Here is a 20542-nt window from a genome sequence, read left to right on the forward strand (position 1 = left end):
AGAGATGATCATACTAACTGAAGTAAGTCAGAAAGAAAGACAACTACCATATGATATCACTTATATGTGGAATCTAAAATATGACACAAATGAACTTATTTACAAAACAGAAACAGACTCACAGACACAGAGAACAGACTTGTGGTTGCCAAGGGGGAGGGATGAATTGGGAGTTTGGGATTAGCAGATGCAAACTATTATATATAGAATGGATAAACAACAAGGTCCTACTGTAGAGCACAGGGAACTATATTCAATATCCTGTGACAAACCATAATGGAAAAGAATATGGAAAAGAATGGATACATACCTATATGTATAACTGAATCACTTTGCTGTACAGCAGAAATTAACACACTGTAAATCAACACTACTTCAATAAAATAAGTTAAAAAAGAGGGCAGTATGAATAGGAGCCCAAGTAGATGTTAAAAACAAACAACGCAGGCTCTAGCAAGGAGTAAGTGAGTGGTCTGCTGGAGAAGCCCCTCAAACTGTTTCCTCTCAAATCCCAAAATGATAAGACTAGATGAACTAGCATGTGAAATGCATATTGAAAGCTTTTATTAAATAGTATTCCATAAATTAAAAGGCACTCTTAAAAACTAAGTTAGGGGCTTCCCTGGTGGCGCAGTGGTTGAGAGTCCGCCTGCCGATGCAGGGGATGCAGGTTCGTGCCCCGGTCCGGGAGGATCCCACATGCCACGGAGCAGCTAGGCCCGTGAGCCATGGCTGCTGGGCCTGCGCGTCCGGAGCCTGTGCTCCACAACGGGAGAGGCCACAGCAGTGAGAGGCCCGTGTACCGCAAAAAAAAAAAAAACTAAGTTAAAGAGGTGGTTTTGTCCTATGAAATATCTGTGTCCGTAGCAAAATTCCTTTAGCATTGTAAACAGGCCTTAACTTCCCTATGACTATTATTAAAAAAAAAAAATCATATGTCATTATATCTAAGTATGGCCTCACAGGCTTGGCCAAAGCAGGTTGGTCCCACCACACCCAGACCGTTTTATCTCCTCCAAATTTCTGATGCTGGTGGTGGTGGGAGCTGCTCTCAGGTGGACAGCCCTGTGGCTCAAAGAGCTTCACTGCTCTTGGTTGTAGTAACTGAAAATGTGAATCCTCTTCAGGGCAAAATCAGTCCTTTCATTTCTAGATCCCTAAAAGCACTTCTGCAAATTGCTCCAGGAGGTTCCCCGAGCTAACCATCTCTTAGGTTAGGAGGAATCTACTTCCTAACCACGAGGGAGCGGGGTGGCCTCCCCAGGGTCTCCTTAGAGAAAGGGGAGAATAACAGAGGTCCCCTAAATATGCTTCTTCCTTGGACCTATATTTCTCATTTTCTCCAACTAGAAAGGCTACAGCTTGTGATTCTCCCCTCCCCACCTTCTTTCTCTGACTTCAGATGAACTCAGAACCGTCCGTTTCTAGTTTATTTTAGTCTATAAGAGGAAGGCTGAACATTAAAGACAGCACCCCTCCTAGACTTTGGCTAGGACTAACCTTCCTTGTAACATAATCTGTGGGTTTCCCAAGTGAAAAACGAACAAGAAACCTTGGCCCTAATATCTAATGCTGAGATACATAAATGACCAATTAAAACACCTCATAGCTTAATACCACTTAGACAATATTTTGAAATGCAAACAGACTTCTTATACATTCAACTCAGATTCTTCTGTTTTGTCAGCAATATATATAAGAATCCAAGACGTAGGTCTTGCATTCCACCAAAAGGAAAACCACTTAGGCAGAGCCATTGAAAACTTTCTCATCGCTGAAACTCCTCCAGCAGAGAAAAACGTTGTGAAAAAGAAGTTGTTTCTTTCAGCCAGAGAGAATACAGCGAAAGATTAATTCAATTCTACCAAATTGATTTTCACGTTTGGTTTAATGGAAGACCAAAGTCCTTGCAAAACAAGTTTCTAAAAAAGGAGAAATGAGTCAGACATAGCAAGTCCCAGAAATTTGGAAGATTTGAGTGGAAATTAGATACTGAATTGTACAATTTTTGTTTTTTTGTAATCGTCTCTATTTTGGCTAATTTTGAACAATTAGAATAAGGCAACATACTAGATAAAAAGAAATAATATCCTTCTCCTTGGGGAAGAAGGATACCTCAAAAATATACAGTATTTTAAAAGTCACATAATTCTGTCTTAACCCTGGATTAACTAATTCAATCCTGCTTCCAAAAGCAAAGATTTTTGTTTTCCAGAGTAAGGTTCAAAGTGTGATTTGCATAAGAAAATGTAACTGGATAGTTCATTAACTTTTATGCAGGAAATGGTGAATTTCCAAGCTGCTATTTGTTGTCTCAAACTATTGCAGAAACAAGGGCTTTTTCTTCACTGCTGTGTCAATAATGACACGTCAAGAATTCCTGCTTTTTAAATTTTACTTTTTATTTTATTTTTTGGCCACACCACATGGCATGCAGGATCTTAGTTCCCTGACCAGGGATGGAACCCGTGCCCCCTGCAGCAGGGGCGCGGAGTCTTAACCACTGGACCACCAGGGAAGTCCCAAGAATTTCTGCTTTAATATCATCTTAGAGTCTCTTGCGTCTTGCCCATCATAGTCTAAAATCCTCTCCAAAGCTGCTGGAGTTTCTATTTCCTCTACTTTTCTTCAATTAAACCAATTTCAAATTTTGTATCTTTTCTAGGATCTATTGTAAAGATATAAAGATATAATGTATTTAGCATTCTTTGCTAAAATCAGGAACTAGTTTCCAAGTCTTAGAACATTTGGACCAAAGGAGCAGTTAACCATCTGTTTCCGCCTCCATGTCCCCCAAATCTTACCTTAATTCCAAAGTTATGCAGTTGCCTAGCAGCTGCTAATCCTGCTGGACCAGCTCCAATAATGATGACTGATTTCTTTACCAAAAAAAAAAAAGAGAAAGAAAAGAAACAAAAATCCAATTAGAGCAATGAAAACAATGTAATAGAATGTACTAGCTGCCAAGCAACGTTCGTTCATCTGTATTTCCTTGATGTCCTGTCTGTACAAGTTACTTCCCTAAAGAATACATTAGTACTTGTCCTGAGACAGCCCTTCCTCCTTTCTACCGCCTAGAGGAATAGTGATTAATATTCCCTTCCCTTGGAGAAATGCATATTCTACAAAAGTCTTGCCTTATAACTTTTATAGTGCTTACGGGAGTTTTACTTGTATTATGAACATTAATGTACTAGCATTTATCATGACCGATGGTGGTAGTATTGCTAGAGCTACAGTCACCTACGTTGTGGTAATCTTTAGGAAGAAGATGCTGGTCGGTGCCGACGGTGAGAACTCCTGTGTTGATGAGACCTTTCCTCGTCATAAAATAAAGTATCCTCTCCACTTCCTGAACACATCGGATGCGCACGAGACCCCGGACGATGATGTGAGGAATACATTTCTGAGGAGTAAGAGCTTCCTGTGTTTGGAAATAAAACCAAACTGTTAAAACCAACCAACCAACCAAAAACAACTTCTGGTTCCTCAGAAAGTGAAACGTAGCATTACCATATGACCCGGCAATTCCACTCCTATGTATTTACTGCAAAGAACTAAAAACATAGGTTCAAAAAAAATTCACAGCAGCACTATTCAAATTGCCAGGACAACCAAGTGTCCATCAGTGGATGACAGGATAAAGGAAAGGTGGTCTATCCATACACGGAATATCATTTGGTCATAAAAAGAAACGAAGTGCTGATGCATGCTACAACAGGAATGAACCTTGAAAACATTATGCTGAGCAAGGAAGCTAGTTACAGAAGGCCACGTATTGTGTGATTCCGTTTATATGAAATACCCAGAACAGGCAAATCTTATAGAGACAGACAGTAGTTGTCAGAAGCTGGGGGAAGGGAGGAATGGGGAGTCTCTGCTTAATGGGTGTGGAGTTTCCTCTTGGGGTAATGAAAAAGTTCTAGAACTACATAGAAGTGATGGTTACACAATACTGTATACGTATTTAATGCCACTGAATTATCCATTTTACAATGGTTAAAAGGGTAAAAATGGTAAATTTTATGTTGTGTGTGTTTTACTACAATTAAAAACAAACCTCTCCAGGTAATTGGAATCCATCATTTATCACTAAGATATAGTAAGACCAAAGGAAGGTCTGCCTGGCGAAGGAAAAAAAGGAGAAAGGGACAAAAGAAGCACATAGCAATCTGCATTTTGTCACCTAAGTTTCCCCTCGCAGAGAATGACTGACCCGAATGACTGACCCAGGAGTGTGGAGGCAGACCATACAACAAATATGTTCCTGATTCAATAAGTCACACAACAAAGGCCATTACAGAAACCCAGGATGCTGCTTGCACTGGCAGCAGAAAAAGCTGGACACTCATCACTGATAAGACATGGGGGGAATGGACTTAAGAACTTGTAAAAAAAAAAAAAAAAAAAGACACTGCCTTTCTCTTTTCACCCCAGCAGCTTTGGCAAGGCCTTGGTCTGTTTCAAAGATTCAAGAGTAATGTGGCCTCTGCCCAGTGTCTCGAAGTTAGAACAGGCTTGGGCCATGCGGGCGGTGGCGGAGGGGGGAGAGGGCCCACCCTGGCCTTTCCTCTACTTGTTCCCAAGCCCCAGCTCCAACAGAACCTGAACACAGGAAGATGACTATATACTCAAAATGTGAAAGAAATAACACGTACAACATTGGCTTGGATTGCTGCAGAATATTAAAACACATGTTTGTATTCATGACGTTAAAAAAAAAAATCACGATGAAAGATCCCGCGCTCTGCAAAGAAAGATCCCGCATGCCACAACTAAGACCTGACGCAGCCATAAAAATAAAGATTTAAAAAATCATTTCAAAGTCTGACCCCTTTAAAGCAACCATATTTGAGTTTTCCCACTAGAGTAGTAAATAGATACAATACTTGCTATCTTATTACAAATTAAAATAGATCCACACTGGTAAGTGGAGGATTTGTTTTTTTATAAGATTCTTCTCCTGTATAAGTCAAATTTCAAAGTTAACTAAAAAGAAATGGGAAGAAAAATGAACCCAAGGCTGGTTCTGAAAAGTGCATCTTCACAACTTATTTACAGGAAATTCTGACCAGTTTTGTTTAGTTCAGCAAATGTTTGTTGAATACTTCCCTCAAGCCTGCTGGAGAGGAAATGAATAATTCTACCATGCCCAATACACTCACCTGGGTGTAATTCATATAAACTGCATTTATAGCCAAAACTTAATCAAGTCATCTCAGACTGGAGTCTAATCCAGTGAAATACCGGGGTGGAACTGGAATATCTTTCTTTAACCAAGATTTCTTTGGCAGTCTTGTAAAATGTTCTGCAATCAGCAGTCACTCAGATAATTGCAGAAGAAATTAATAAATTGGAAAAACACTAGCGTCAGGAAAGCCTCTGCTTTAAAAAGAAAACAGAACTCGTGGTCCCGCCCTGCCCACCCTCTAATTTATCTTCATCCCTTTCAAGGTGGGCACTGTGTGAGGGCCCTAACATTTATTCAGTCCCAGCAAAAAGCAAATCACTGGTCTCAGATGCTTGAGGATAACCAGGTGAGTCAGAATCCCAGCCCTCGAGGGGTTTATAATCCAATCTTTAATGTTTTATTCTTTTTTTCTCCTGGTATTGCCATTGGAACTCCTCGAACCAAAGTTTGCATATAACTAGAGAGTGAAGAATTCTGATGACATATGGTCTAAAGTGGTGGTTCTCAGGAAGGGGAGACTTTGCCCCCACTTGGCAATATCTGGAGACATTTTTGGTTGTCACAGCTGGGGGAAAGGGGTGCTATGGCATGTGGGGGGTAGAGGTCAGGGATGCTGCTTAAACATCCTATGATGCAGAGGACAGCCCCGACACAGAGAATAGCCACCCAAATGTCAAGAGTCCTGAGGTGGAGACACCCGGATCCAAAGGTTCCGTCCACAGTCAAAGCAACTTCTCTCCTTAACAGAAGTCTGTGTCCATGTGCTGCTGGCTAACGCACCCTTCACTCACCTTGCAGTTAGTGTACCACAGGGCGAGGATGAGGTTCCTCAGAGCCAGGTACATGGTGGGGTCTCGGGAATACTCTGGGAACTCATAGAGCTCATCCAGCTCCATCACGTCTGGCCTCACGCACAAGGCTTTGCCGCACTCGTTGGGCTGGTAGAAAGGCTGGAAGTACCGGTTCATGCCTGGAACTGAGAGAAGATGCAGAATGGGCAAACCTCACAAGCTGTAAATTCTAAATCTGGCTAAATTGAAGAGCAAAAAGAAACCCGAAAGGAGAGCCTAGACAAGCTCCCCAGTCTGTCCTACATAAATATTTCCACTTCCTCTGTCCAGTTAGACAAAATAGGTGTGAATTAAACAATTTTTTTTTCCCATTCGTTCTTCAAAAATTCAATTTCTGTGGCATGGAAATTTTTTTTTTTTTAATCTTTTGGCCACGCCACATGGCATGTGGGATCTAGTTCCCCGACCAGGGATCAAACCTGTGTCCCCTGCATTGGAAGGACGGAGTCTTAACCACTGGACCACAGACCAGGGAAGTCTGGAATTTTTTTTTTAAATTTTTACTGTGGTTAAAAAAAACACGTGCCATAAAATTTACCATCTTAATCATGTCTGAGTGTTACCATTCAGTAGTGTTCAGTATACTCACGTTGTTTTCCAACAGATCTCCAGAACATCTCCATCTTGCAAGACCAAAATTCCAAGCCCAACTGAATGCCAAGTCCCCATGGAAATATATCTTAAAAGCAACTTTCATTGGAATTTTTCTGATTATAAAATTAATAGGTTCATAGAAGTAAATAACAATCACTAACTACTGATAATCCTTGAGCGGTGTTAACATTTAGGAGTATAGTCTAACCTTGGTTCTGTTTCTATGAATAGAGAATATAAATATAACTGATATTTTTTCTTACAAAGCCAGAAAAAAAGGCAATAAAAAGGCTGTTTTTCCTACCTGCTTTTCAAGAACAGTGTCCCATGTCATTAAATATGACTTCAATGGACATATAATATTATCCTATTTATTATTTAACCACTGCCCTATTGCTGGGCACTTAAATTTCATCCAATTACTTCACTGTTATCAACAATGCCACACAAATCTTGGGACTTACTTTTGATAATCTTTGATAATTTATTGAGGATAAATTCCTACATCCAAAGAACATCTATTTTAAGGTTTTTGATTCATGCTTCCAAATTGTCCTTCATAAATGTATACACTAATGGTATCTGAGTTGCCTGTTTTATTCCTCCTTCATTAACACTGGGATTTATCACTTCAGCTTTGATTTTGACCACACCTGCATTTTTAGAGGGTCCAGTGTTATTAGTTGAAAACCTTAAGATAGGGCTACAATGTCAAAACCTACTTGCACCATCAAAGATGAAGTTTGTCAGTGTGCAGGAGATGATCTACAATTCTTGCTTGTACACCAAGAATTCTGACGGAGAATTTTAAAGATCCCTTTAAAGTAAATGGTTATCAGTCTGCCTGCCTTGACCTGAAGTTTTTCCAAGAGTGGGTTGTTTGGCTGAGATTAGCAATGGCATAATTAGAAGCAGAAAGACTCGGGGAGAAAAAAGAAGCGTGGCTCAGAGGGTCAAACCTTTCTTCTGGCATGTCAGAGTGAGTAGGTATTATCATCAAATTATTGCAGCTATCCAACTTTCAAAGAGATGCTCATTGAACTCCATAGGCATGATTCCTGGACAAGTGTTACAGCCTTCCCACTGACTGAGGGCAAAATTAACTGTCCAATATATACAAATGATACGAGCGATCCACAGTGAAACCATGAAATAATGATCCATGAAATAATGAGGTGCTTTGTAGCAAGCTGCACACATTAAAAACAAAAAATCTTTTCCGTTCTGCTCACCCACATATTTCCAGGGCAAGGGCGGAGGGAGGAGGGAAAGCGGGGAGGGCCAGGACCAGCTCTCACCCAGAACACAGGGGACTGCCTTGGAGTGTTCCAGCTTCCCAGGACTGGCGTCGCTGGCCGCGCGGTGCGTACTGGTGCAGGACGGGCTCATGCCAACGCAGTCGGGGTAGTAGGCAGAGAGCAGGGGTGCTGCCACGCTATCTTTCAGCAAAGGAGGTAGGATGAGCATGGAGTACCACCAATGGTTGGAAACTTCCGACACTCTCTGCAAGGGGGCAGAGCAAAACGAAGAGGGACAATGGCAACCAAGAAATGTACATGCAGAGTCGGCCAAGGACAGATGGTTCTCGTCGTGTCATCCATTCTCATTCATCCTTAACCCTTCTACTCTGCCTTCTCCCACTCCATAGTCCTAGACCAGAGTTCTGCACAGTAAGATTCAGAAACAAAAAATGCCTGATGAGACCTGGAGAGAATGTTTCCTAGGCCGAGTTTTTTCAGACCTTCAGCGATGGCCTCCCCCTTTCCCTCCATCAAAAAACCCCACCAACACCAGGTAAGTCTTAAAGCTACCCCCACTGACTATACTGCAAGCCCAGGTTTGTTTGAGTCTGACATGAGAAACTTATTTCTGTTCCGTAATCATTTATCACCCATCCCTTCTGCCTTTTAACTGAGGATCTAAAGATAACTGAAATTACAAAATTCAGCAGAAAAAACTATTCTCTGGAGTAGCAGTCCAAACAGTACTGCTTTTTGCCAGAGGCTACTAAAAAAACTTCAGAGGGAAAAGTACATGACAATCATCAAAATAAAATGCTCCATGTAGGACTGAATTGAAAAAGCTATTTTCAGTCTTAAAATATGTGATCATATTCCAGAGCTGATTTAACATACAGAGTCATTCGATCAAAGCAGCCCTGTGATGACTAACTATTGTGATAAAAATAAAATTTACCTGGCTTCTAAAGCGAAACTGCCACATACCCTATGTTAGGCAGCCTTTGCTACACATGAACTTGAATGTATGCTCCAGGAACTCTAGGAACCTGACAGAGGAGAACTCTGGGCTCAGGGACCCTCTGATGCTAGTTATCCAGGCTCCACGCAAATGCCACTTGCCATCAAGCAGGGGTTTGTGATCTCAAGATGCATTTTATTTGCCCTTCAAAGTCCAAATCTGGGGCAAGCAATTTTCGGCTTACTACAAACCCTAACACCCCCCATAAGTTACTCCCAGCTGCTACACACATTTATTTTACTTGCCCGGCCCGTGAAGGCTTTTCAGTTTGCAATCTTTGTCCTTAAGGCTTGTTTTAGGTTTGGCTACCCTTGAGCAGCCTGTGCTGGACCAAAAAGAAGGAAAGCTTCAGTTCCTTCTCCAACACAGCAGGGCTGCCTCTATGGACCCCCTTCCTGGCTCAGACAGAGTAAAACTGGGTGTTCAGATCCTGACACTCGAAATGGACCAAAGAGGGCAGAATGTAGATGCCTTAAAAAAACAAGAACCCCCCAAAATAAAATAAAGTAAACCAACCAAAAAAAAGGAAGACAAAAACAAACCACATACCCAAGCGCTTCCCATTCTAATCCACTTCCTGGGCCTTGTAGCTGTGTTGGGAAATTAAGTCAGGACCCAAGAGAGACCCTGCCATTGCTACCTGCCCCAGGCTTTCTTCTCCTTGGAAGCCCACCTGAGGGCGCGCCAACCAGCCTCTGGCTTAGCATAGGAGAAACTCAATGACTGGTAAACAAACACGTGGTCTTGCTATTCCGAGTGTGTTAGCACACTTACCATTCTGGGACACCTGACTATAATTTTGTCGATATGCCATCAAATGTTCCACTCTCGCTTTTAATACACATACCAATGAAGAAACTGTGCTGGATACAGTCTATTAGCATATTTAATGAAATGCCCACTACACTCGGTTAAAAAGTTGTCTCCCCAAATTCACGTCTACCCAGAACCTCAGAATGTGACCTTATTTGGAAACAAAGTCTTTGCTGATGTAATTTGTCACACTGTAGTAGAGTGAACCCTAAATTCACTCTAATGTGTCCTTATAAGAAGAGAAGAGACACAGGGACTGGGAGACACACAAGAGGAAAAAGGTCATGTGAAGATGGAACAGAGATTGGAGTGACATGGCTATAAGCCAAGGAATGCCAGGGATTGCTGGCAATGCCAGAGCTGGAAAAGGCAAGGAAGAATCCTCCCCTAGAGACGTCAGTGGGAACACGGCCCTGCTAACACCCTAATTTCAGACTTATAGCCTCTGGAACTATGAGACAATAACCTTCTGTTGCTTTAAGCCCCCCAGATGGTGGCAATTTGTCACAGCAGCCCTAGGAAACTAATAAAGGCACTCAAAATTTAGAAACCGCTTTAAAGGTAACCCCAGAATCCGTATGAATAGAAAAAGCGTAGCAGGTATAGGTGACATGGCTATAAACCTGCTCCAGACTCTTTCTTAACCAAAGACAAAAATAAATAACGGGCAGATGAACATCCAGGGACTCTTCCAAGCTTTTTAAAGTTCTTAGATCCCAAGAATATGGCCTCTGTCCTAAAGTTCAGACTCCTTGCGCGCAAAATGGTCTGAATACTAGGGGAAATATTCTTAAGGTATTTGTAAGTGTATTTAAAGTTATTTTTTTCCTTTTTTTCTGTAATGTCATCCTGTGTACCCTAAATCCAGAAATTATTTAGGCCACTGCTTTACTATGGAAATGTTTGACGGTACAACTGTTTTTATTTTTTTAATGTGTCTGTGTGCGCACACACGCACACGGGCAGGCATCTCACACAGCCCTTTATGTAACAGAATAGATATGCTAGGTGTCAATTCTCCCTTTGCCTAAACATCAGTCACAGCCCCTGGGTTTCAGACATCTAGAAAAACTACAAACTATCCTGGATCGCTGTAATGCAGAATAACTCAGAAACTCAGAATTTTAAAAAATCATTTTCTGAAACAGCTATTGGATCTAGCTATGTGGCAAAATCGGCCAGCTCAGGTGGCAAAGTTTCCTAAGACAGATGAAATGTGATGAGGCTCTGCCAGCTGCTTCCCCTTCCACATCTGGGCAGGGATGGGACAAAGCAGTTATGCTGAGGTCAGAATACACAAAAACACTCTCACAGCTGAATCTGGGCCAAGACCATCAAATTATGGGCATCTTGTTCTCTTCCAGGAATGATTCAAGTGGAGAGAAGGTCATAAAGTCGCCCTTGAAAAACAAGTATAACAAGTCTGGTCCCTGTAGGAAGGCAAGGTGTCCGTTTCTTCCTTTTTGTTTCCTTTTAACATAGAGCAATAACATTTTAGTTTTTTTTTTTTAAGTTGGGAGAGGATCACCCACAATACCACTATTGCTAGCATTTTCATCATGTTATCCTGTTAGATAAAAACCCCTTGGATCAGCAACCAAAAAAAGAGAGATACTCATAAAACTGTTACTGTTATTTACTTATAGCACTTATCACTGAAGGCGTGACGCACTCTAGGCTAGAACATGAAGAAATACTCACGAGATCCTCTGGAAGGGAACAATGATCTGAGGTCTCAGGCTGCAAAAACAATACAAAAAACAAGCATTAATTAGGTTTAATTATAAAATATAGTCTTAAGTGTCAATTACCTTCAATAAGATACCCCTTTTCACTGATTAGACTGGTAAAAAAAAAAAAGTGTGATAAAACACCGCATTAGTGAGGGTGCGGGGAAGACAGCCTCTCTTGTAAAGATGTCCTGGGTGGAAATCTAAAAGAATGTAACCACTCTGGAGAACAGTTTGACAAAATACGAAACTTTTAAATGCATGATAATTTGGCATTATCTTGTATCTATGCCCAGCAATTCCAGCCTTGCTATACAGACATACCTCAGAGACACTGTGGGTTCAGCTCCAGACCAACCATTGCAATAAAGCAAATATTGCAATAAAAGTGACTCAAACGAATTTTTTGGTTTCTCAGTGCATATAAAAGTTATGTTTACACTATGCTGTAGTTTACTAAGTGTGCAATAGCAAAAAAAATTACCATACTTTAATTGGAAAATACTTTATTGCTAAAAATGCTAACCGTCAATGCAGGGTTGCCACAAACCTTCAATTTGTAAAAAAAAAAATGCATAACTGCGAAGCGCAAAAAAGCAAAGCACAATAAAACAGGGCACACCTGTATTTTCTAGAGAGACCCTCATCCATGTGTACCAAGAGAAGGATTAGAAAATGTTCAAAGGAGCACTGTTTTTAAGAGACAGAAGATAAACACAACACAGAAGTCCATCGAGAGTAGAATGGAGAAATAAACTGTATTATAGTCAAGAGAATAAACTACAGCTACATGTTACAATATGGATGCCCCTTACAAACATAATGGTGAGCGAAAGAAGCCAGACCCAAGAGCATACATACTGTCTGACTCCATTTACATGAAGCTCAAAAGCAAGCAAAACAGCCATAGTGTTGTTAAGTCAGAGGGGTAAGTAGAGATCCACAGCCATACCACCCTGGATGTGCCTAGTCTCTCTGGTCTCAGAAGCTAAGCAGGGGTGGCCCTGGTTAGTACTTGCATGGGGGAGAAGAGTTAGTAGGTAGTTACTCTGGGGAGGCAAGGGATGGACTCTGTGAGTGAAAAGGGGTGCAAGGGGGCTTCTGAGGGGTTGGTAAGTGTTCAGTTTCTTTCCTGGGAGCTGGCTAAATGGGGACTCTGAAAATTCACTGAGCTATGCATTTTGACTTGTGCATTTTCTGTTTGTATGTGATATTTCAATGAAAAAAAGTTACCTAAATAAACTGAAGACTGGCATACCATATGGCCTGGGAAATCTGGCCCTTGGAATATATTCCAGAGAAACTCTTGCATGTGTGCATGCACTAGGAAGAGACGTGCAAGAATGCTCACAGAGCGCTGTGTGTAGCAGCCCCAAACCAGAAACAACCCTCACACCTATGAACAGGAGAATAGACACGTTGGGGTAGATTCACACAACGCAAAACTACACAGCAGGGAAAATGAATGAACCAGACCTGCAGGCATCAACATGGATGCAGCTGAAAAACCTCAAAGTTAAGTAAGAGAACAAAGCTGCAGAGGAATACACACAATAGGATACAATTTACAACCAATATAAAAATATGCAAAACTTTACATGTTATTTAGAGTGTCATACATATTTATCAACTCTGTAACAAAAAGCAGAGGAAAAATGAATACAAAATGCGAAATACTGTTTGCTCTTGTAGGAGAGGCAGAGGAAGAAAACTACTGGGGGGAACCCAGGGAGTTGCAGAAGCACTGGTAACGCTCTGTTTCTAAAACCAGGTTGGGGGGCACACAGTGAGTGTTCACCTTCATCCTTTATTCCTCACACACAAGTTATAAATACTCTTTTGGGTCCAAGAATTATTTCATATTAAAAACAACTGGATAGGGACTTCCCTGGTGGTCCAGTGGTTAAGAATCCACCTTTCAATGCAGGGGACATGGGTTCGATCCCTAGTCGGGGAGCCAAGATCCCACATTCTGCGGGGCAGCTGAGCCTGTGCAGGGGCAACTACTGAGCCCGCACACCACAACTACAGAGCCCACGCGCTCTGGAGCCCGCACACCACAACTAGAGAGAAGCCCGAGAAGCCCATACGCCACAAAGAAGAGCCTGCGTGCTGCAATGAAAGATCCCGTGCGCCACAACTGAGACCCAATGCCAAAAATAAATAAATAATATTTAAAAAAAAAAACCAAACAAAAAACTGGATATACTCTGACACAGCAATTTTATTTCTAGGAACTGATACTACAAATACACTGAAAAATAGCACAGATACAAAGCTATTCATTACAGCACTCTCACTAACGGTAAATGTTTAAAAGTCACCTAAATGCCCTTCAGTCACACCAAATTCATCATGACATATCCATTCAGTGGACTATTTACTACACAGTCTTTAAAGAGAAAGAGATCTTTACATACTGAAGCGTACGTAAAGATCTTTAAGAAGCATCTTTAAGAAATGTTAAATGACAAAAAGCTCCAAAACAGTGTGTGTTGTTTGCTACAATTCTTTTTAACGCTGTTCTACAAATAAACCTTTCCAGACTTTGTCCTTGACAGAAGATCAAACTGAAAACCAAAAGGACTCTGGGTCAATAAACACCCTTTAAATAAATATTTCAAAAGTTCAGGCTCTGGGTGGTAATCAATCGCAATGGAGCAGGAGAGTCTCAAAGGAGGATTTCTTGGGCGGGGGTGGGGGAGGAGATTTAAAAGATGTGATACCATCCTTAGAGGCTGGGATCTAAGAAGATCATAAAGTCTTCAACTTGAAGATGGATGGAAGAAGAGAAAGGCATTTAAGGTTTTCAAAAACAAGGACTCTGACACCTCAGAGCTCTCCTGGAAAAAAGTACTTGATGTTAAAATACATCCAAGCAGGTGATGAATCAAAATAATGGGATAGAAGGAACTGTAGTAACAGAAATTGTGGGCAGCAGTAATTGCATATAAGTGCAAGAGTAAACAATGAATGGGATATGGTCACAGAAAAAAAGTGATATTCCAACAGAGCAAACTAAACTAACACAAAACAGCAAAACCCTAACAAAAATGGGAGAGAGAAAAAGGGGAGGTGGGCTGAAGTATGGTGTCATTTACTTTTCCCTCTGTCTTAGCAGGGTGTCAATTGATACAACCTAAAATTGAAACATGCAATTTTGTTAAAAAGCTAGAGCGATTCCAACTTATCCTCATCATGTATTTTCTTAACCTTTTAGGGAGTTTTTAGAAACTACTATGTCTTGAGATGAAGAAATAACTGTCTTATGTCCAGCAATTTCGTATTTCACTTTGGCTTCTTTTACTTACTTTAAATTATGTTGTATTGAACTGAATCATTTTACATAAAACAAGCATATACAGCACTCCTCCTTAATATGAAGTTATCTATCTGCCAGACTTCCTCCTTGTATACATGCATGAATTCTCTTGAATGAATCTCATTTAATAATGGTTATTTCATGATGATGACTGCATGAATTTTTTAAATCTTTTTTTCTATATTGCTTGAATTTTTCAATGATAAACAAATATCATTTGTCTGAAAACAAACTCATTCTAAAGAAAACAGACTTTTCAAAAACTACATAGGGGCTTCCCTGGTGGCGCAGTGGTTGAGAGTCCGCCTGCCGATGCAGGGGACGTGGGGTCGTGCCCCGGTCCGGGAGGATCCCCCATGCCGCAGAACGGCTGGGCCCGTGAGCCATGGCCGCTGAGCCTGCGCGTCCAGAGCCTGTGCTCCGCAACGGGAGAGGCCACAACAGGTAGAGGCCCGTGTACCACAAAAAAAAAAAACAAAAAACATAAATTGAAGAAATTGTAAATGACAAACCTGAAGAAAAATCAAGTAATCAAAAAGAGCAACATGGATAATCTGAACAATTAGTAGAGATGAAGTCAAAGTTAGATTCAATTATCTGCAAGTGAAAAAGAGGAGCGATTATGGATAACTCTAAACAGTGGTTAAACCAAAGCTAGTCAAAGCACAGTACAAAATGATTTAATGTGAACTTTTAATATAAAAATCACACCTAATATTTAGTAAGGTAACATTAGTATGCAAATATTCCAATATATATATATATTTGGAACTGTTCAGAAACTTCACAGAAATAGGTTGAGTGAAAATGACCCAAAGGCTAGTATCTATTAAAACGGTCTGCTATTTTTGACCGCTCCTTGGCTGAACTCTTCTTCAAACGTTATAATAACATGCCACTGAGTCTACTTTTCCCTTGAGAAGTAATCTGGAGCACAGGTGCTGGTTAAGTTCAGTGCAACCATATTGTTCCTGCCAGCTGGACATGCTCCCCTTCACCACACAAGCTCACGGTCCCTTCATCACTCAAACCCCAGTTTCCTTTGGTGTACCCACTCAGTCTGGAAAATCAATTACCCATTCCCTCGGGGTAAGCCCCCTCCCATTTTTTTCTCTTCTATCCCTCAGAGAGGTCTTCTACTCTGGAGGCTGAGCTCAAGAATCAATTTAGGGCTAAACTGAAAGGTTTTAGAACAGGATTTGTTAATTCCGGGACCCTGACCCCTGACCCTGAAAGATCAACGCTTTCTACTCTTCACTCCCAAATCACCAATATCAACAATAAAAGGATTCCACCATAAATACCAGTGGCATTAAAAGGAGAATTAAGAGAACACTGCAAACAGCTTTAAGCTAACAAACTTGACAATGTAGATGAAACAGACAAATTTCTTGAAAAACACCATGTTCTAAAATGGATAGAATAAACCACCTAAGTAGCTATGTATCTGTTATAGAAACTGAATTTGTAATTTCAAAACTTCTCACAGGGGCTTCCCTGGTGGCGCGGTGGTTGGGGGTCCGCCTGCCGATGCAGGGGACACGGGTTCGTGCCCCGGTCCGGGAGGATCCCACATGCCGCGGAGCGGTTGGGCCCGTGAGTCATGGCCGCTGAGCCTGCGCGTCACGAGCCTGCGCTCCGCAACGGGAGAGGCCACAACAGTGAGAGGCCCGCGTACAACAACAACAACAAAAAAACTTCTCACAAAGAAAATTGGTCCAAATGGCTTCACTAGTGAATTGTACCAAACACGAAATAAGAAATAATATTAACCATCCACAAACTTTTCAGTAATAGAGAAGGAAGATATACTTCTCATTTCATTTTATGAAGCCAGTGTAACTCTGACAGAAGAACCTGACAAGAACATTACAAGAAAAGAAAATGACAGAGACTAAACCTCATGAACACAGATACAAAATTCTTAACAAAATATTAGGAAACTGAATCCAACACAATGAAAGGATAATACATTGAGAACAAGTGGAATTTTTTCCCCCCAGGAATGCAAGGTTGCTTTAACATTCAAGAATCAGTGTAATTCACCACATTAACAGATTAAAGGAGAAAAACTGTATGATCATCATAAAAGATACAGAAAAAGTATTTGAAAAAATCTAACATCCTTTCATAATAAAAAGTTCTCAGCAAACTAGGAATACAAAGGAACTTCCTCAATCTGATAAAGGGCATTTGTGAAAAGCCACAGCCAACATTACACATGATGATAAAACACTGAACACATCACTCCTAAGGTCAGGAACAAGGCAAGGAAGTCTGCTCTTCCACTTCTATTCAGCTCTGTACTGGTAGTCCTGACCAATGCAATAAGGTAAGGAAAAAAAATGAGCGAAAGGATAGTTTTTTAAAAAAGCAAAACAGTCTTTATTCACAGTTGATATTGTAGAATTCCTCCCAACAAAAAAATCTACAAAAATATAAATGGAATTTAAAATGAAGTCAACAAAGTCTCTGGGTATAAAGTCAATATGCAAAATTAAATTGTATTTCTATATAACTGCAACAAACAACTTGAAAAGTTAAAAATAAATTCTACTTACAATCACAGAAAAAATAAGTATCTAGAAATAAATTTAACAGAATACATTCTCGGTGAAAACTAGAAAACACTGTTGGGAGAAATTAAAGACCCTGAAAACATGGAGAGACAGACCACACCCATAGGTCAGAACAGGGGTCGGGAAACCTTTTATTTATTTATTTTTTTGAATTTTATTTTTTTTATACAGCAGGTTTTTATTAGTTACCTATTTTATACATATTAGTGTATATATGTCAACCCCAATATCCCAACTCATCCTACCACCACCGCCGTCCCCTTGCTCCCCACTTTGTGCCCATACATTTGGGGAAACCTTTTCTTTAAAAGGCCAGATGGTAGATATTTTAGTTTCTGCGGATCACATGGTCTCTGTTGCAACTACTCTGCCATTGTAGTATGAAAGCAGTCATACACAATACATGATGAATGAGTATGGCTGTGTTCCAATAAAACTTTATTTACAAAAACAGGTGGAGGGGGCCAGATTTGACCCATGAGCCATAGTTTGCTGACCCCTGGATTAGAAGACAAAAAAATGTAAAGATGTCAATTCTCCTTCAAATAATTTATAGCTTCAATCCATTCCAATCAAAATTCCAAAAGTTTTTGTAAATACTGACAAGTTGATAACAAAATTTTTATAGAAATGTAAGGACCTAAAATAGCCTAAACAATCTTGGAAAAAAAAAAGTTGGAGGAATTTATACTACCTGAGTTACTATAAAGATACAATAATCAAGACAGCAGGGTACTGGGTTAAGGATAAACAAAGAGATCAATGGAATAGTGTCCAGAAATTGGCTACAGGTATGGCCAGCTGACTTTTTTATAATGTTGCCAAAATAATTCAATGGGAAAAAAATTGTCTTTTGGACAACTAGATACTTATATGAATAAAATTTGAATCTTGTCCCATATCTTACATCAAAACCAAAAATTAACTTGAGATAGACTAGTGTCCTAAATATAAAGGCTAAAATAATAAACCTCCTCAAAGAAAACATAGGAGACTGTGCAAGTTGAGAGTTGCAATGATTTTGCAGAAAAAATACAAAAAGTTCTAAGCATAAAAAAAAAATGGATACATTAGGCTGCAAAATTTAAAAACTGCTCATCAAAGGATCTATTAAGAAAATGAAAAGGCAAGACAAAGACAGGGAAAAATATTCAAGATAACATATCTCATTTCCAGATTACATAAAGAACTCCTACAAGACAAGACAAACCCAATTTTTAGGAGACTTGGACAGATATTTCTCCAAAGAGGAACTATGAATGGCCAATAAGCACATGAAAAGATGGTCCACATCACTAGTCATCAGGGAATTGCATTTTAAAACCACAATGATAGAACAATACATACCCATTAGAATGGCTAACATTAAAAAAAAAAAAAAGTACCACCTCCAAATGTTGTAGTCTCGTACAACTGTGGAAAACCATTTAGTAGTTTCTTACACATAAATTTACCATATGACTCAGCAATTTCCTGTGTATTTACCCTTCAGAAATGAAAACATAAGTCCACAAAAACACTTGCATAGAATGTTCATACAGATTTATTCATAACAGCAAAAAATTTTAAACAACACAAATGCCCTTCAACAGGAGAATAAACAAATTGTGATACATCCATACAATGGAACACTGCTCAGCAATAAAAAGGAAAAAACTACTGATCCATGCAAGAACATGGATGAATCTCAAAAGCTGTTTTACTCGGTGAAAGAAACCAAACACTAAAAAGTATATACTGACTGATTCCATTTTACAAAGTTCAAGAGCAGGCAAAACTCTGTTTAGGGTATGGCAGTCTAGTGTTTGCCTCTGGAGGGAGGGAAGGAAATGACTGGAATTTCTTAGGGTGGTGGAAACATCGTGTATCTTGACTGGGGTACTGGCTACATAGTGTGGACGTTATCCAAAACTCAATGAAATTCAATTAAGATCTGTGCATGTAATTACAATATGTAATTATACCTCAATTTAAAAAACAAGACGTAATTTTACATCTATTAAAAATATCACCACTCAGTGTAGGTAAGGTTTTGACAAAATGATCACTGTGAGCTATAGTTTTTTAACCTTTAAAAAGTTTTAGATATTTGTATCAAGTGCCTTAAAAAAATGTGCCTACCCTGGCGGTCCAGTGGTTAGGGCTCCGTGCCTCCAATGCAGGGGGCATGGGTTCGATTCCTGGTGGGGGAACTAAGATCCCACCTGCCACATGGCACGGCTAAAAAAAAGTGCCTACCATAAATACATAATCAAAGCACAAAAAAGTTCTAGCAGGATAAATGAGTCGTTAAGAATGGTTATCTATTAGGGTGGGAAGGAAGAGATGGTTAAGGGGCACTTTCATTTTTTATTTGTAAATTATATGTGTGTGTATATATTTACATATACATACATATATTCAATTTACTTTTTTTAAACGTGAGATTATATTCATGTAATAACTGTGTAAAATTTAAAACAATAAAACACAGAACTCCTAAATGTTCATACCCTTTTTCTCACCATTTCACTTTGCAAAATCTTCCAAATATATTTACAATAATTATGAGTCACTTTAATAATATTTGTATCTTAAATCCCAGGCTTTTAAAAACTTGATCATAAACTTTAGAGCTTTTCATCATTTCTTTAAAAAGAAAATATTTTGCTCATGATAACCACATATCTTTGTGAATATACGGCAAACCACTGAATTACATACTTTAAAAGGGTGAATTTTATGCTATGTGAATTAAATCAAAATTTTCAAAAAAGAAAGCCTCTTGCTTCTGAGATTACAATGATTCCTAATATTCTTTAATGTGCTGATGGAACTAGAGACATTTTGTAGATGAGTGCTTTAACACATTTAAGCAATTAACACATTTTTAAACGCAAGTAATTATCAAATCTCAAAACAGGCACACTATACCAACTATGGAAGACTGCTAACAGTCCAAACATATATATCTTTTTCGCCTTACTAACAAGATCCTAATTTTGATTCTGTTATAAAATATTTTCTTCCAGTTATAAAATATTTTATAAAATATAAAACACGCAACAGTTATAAAATATTTTCTTCCTTGGTCCCTACTGCTGTTCAGAGTAGCTGCATGATACTATTCTGGCCAATGAGCTATAAATAGAAATCTACTGCTGGAACTTCCAGGAAAGCTCCTGGTTTCCCAATAAAAGAGGGAGAGACTTGGCTTGGAATAC

General features: G+C 39.6%; 1 protein-coding gene across 8 annotated transcripts in view; it reads right to left on the reverse strand.

Annotated features, from left to right (window-relative positions):
• The window catches only part of KDM1B (lysine demethylase 1B), a 55152-nt gene that overhangs the window by 24826 nt on the left and 9784 nt on the right, over positions 1-20542 (reverse strand). For all 8 annotated transcript variants that reach the window (XM_032648033.1, XM_032648038.1, XM_032648039.1 and 5 more), the window contains 5 exons: positions 11410-11448; positions 7935-8139; positions 5983-6167; positions 3248-3424; positions 2805-2879 (listed from right to left, as the gene is read on the reverse strand). In XM_032648033.1, coding sequence (XP_032503924.1) covers positions 2805-2879; positions 3248-3424; positions 5983-6167; positions 7935-8139; positions 11410-11448 — 681 coding nt within the window. The remainder of the gene's footprint in view (positions 1-2804; positions 2880-3247; positions 3425-5982; positions 6168-7934; positions 8140-11409; positions 11449-20542) is intronic.

The sequence above is a fragment of the Phocoena sinus genome, chromosome 11 (genome assembly GCF_008692025.1).
Source record: "Phocoena sinus isolate mPhoSin1 chromosome 11, mPhoSin1.pri, whole genome shotgun sequence".
NCBI classification, from domain to species: domain Eukaryota; kingdom Metazoa; phylum Chordata; class Mammalia; order Artiodactyla; family Phocoenidae; genus Phocoena; species Phocoena sinus.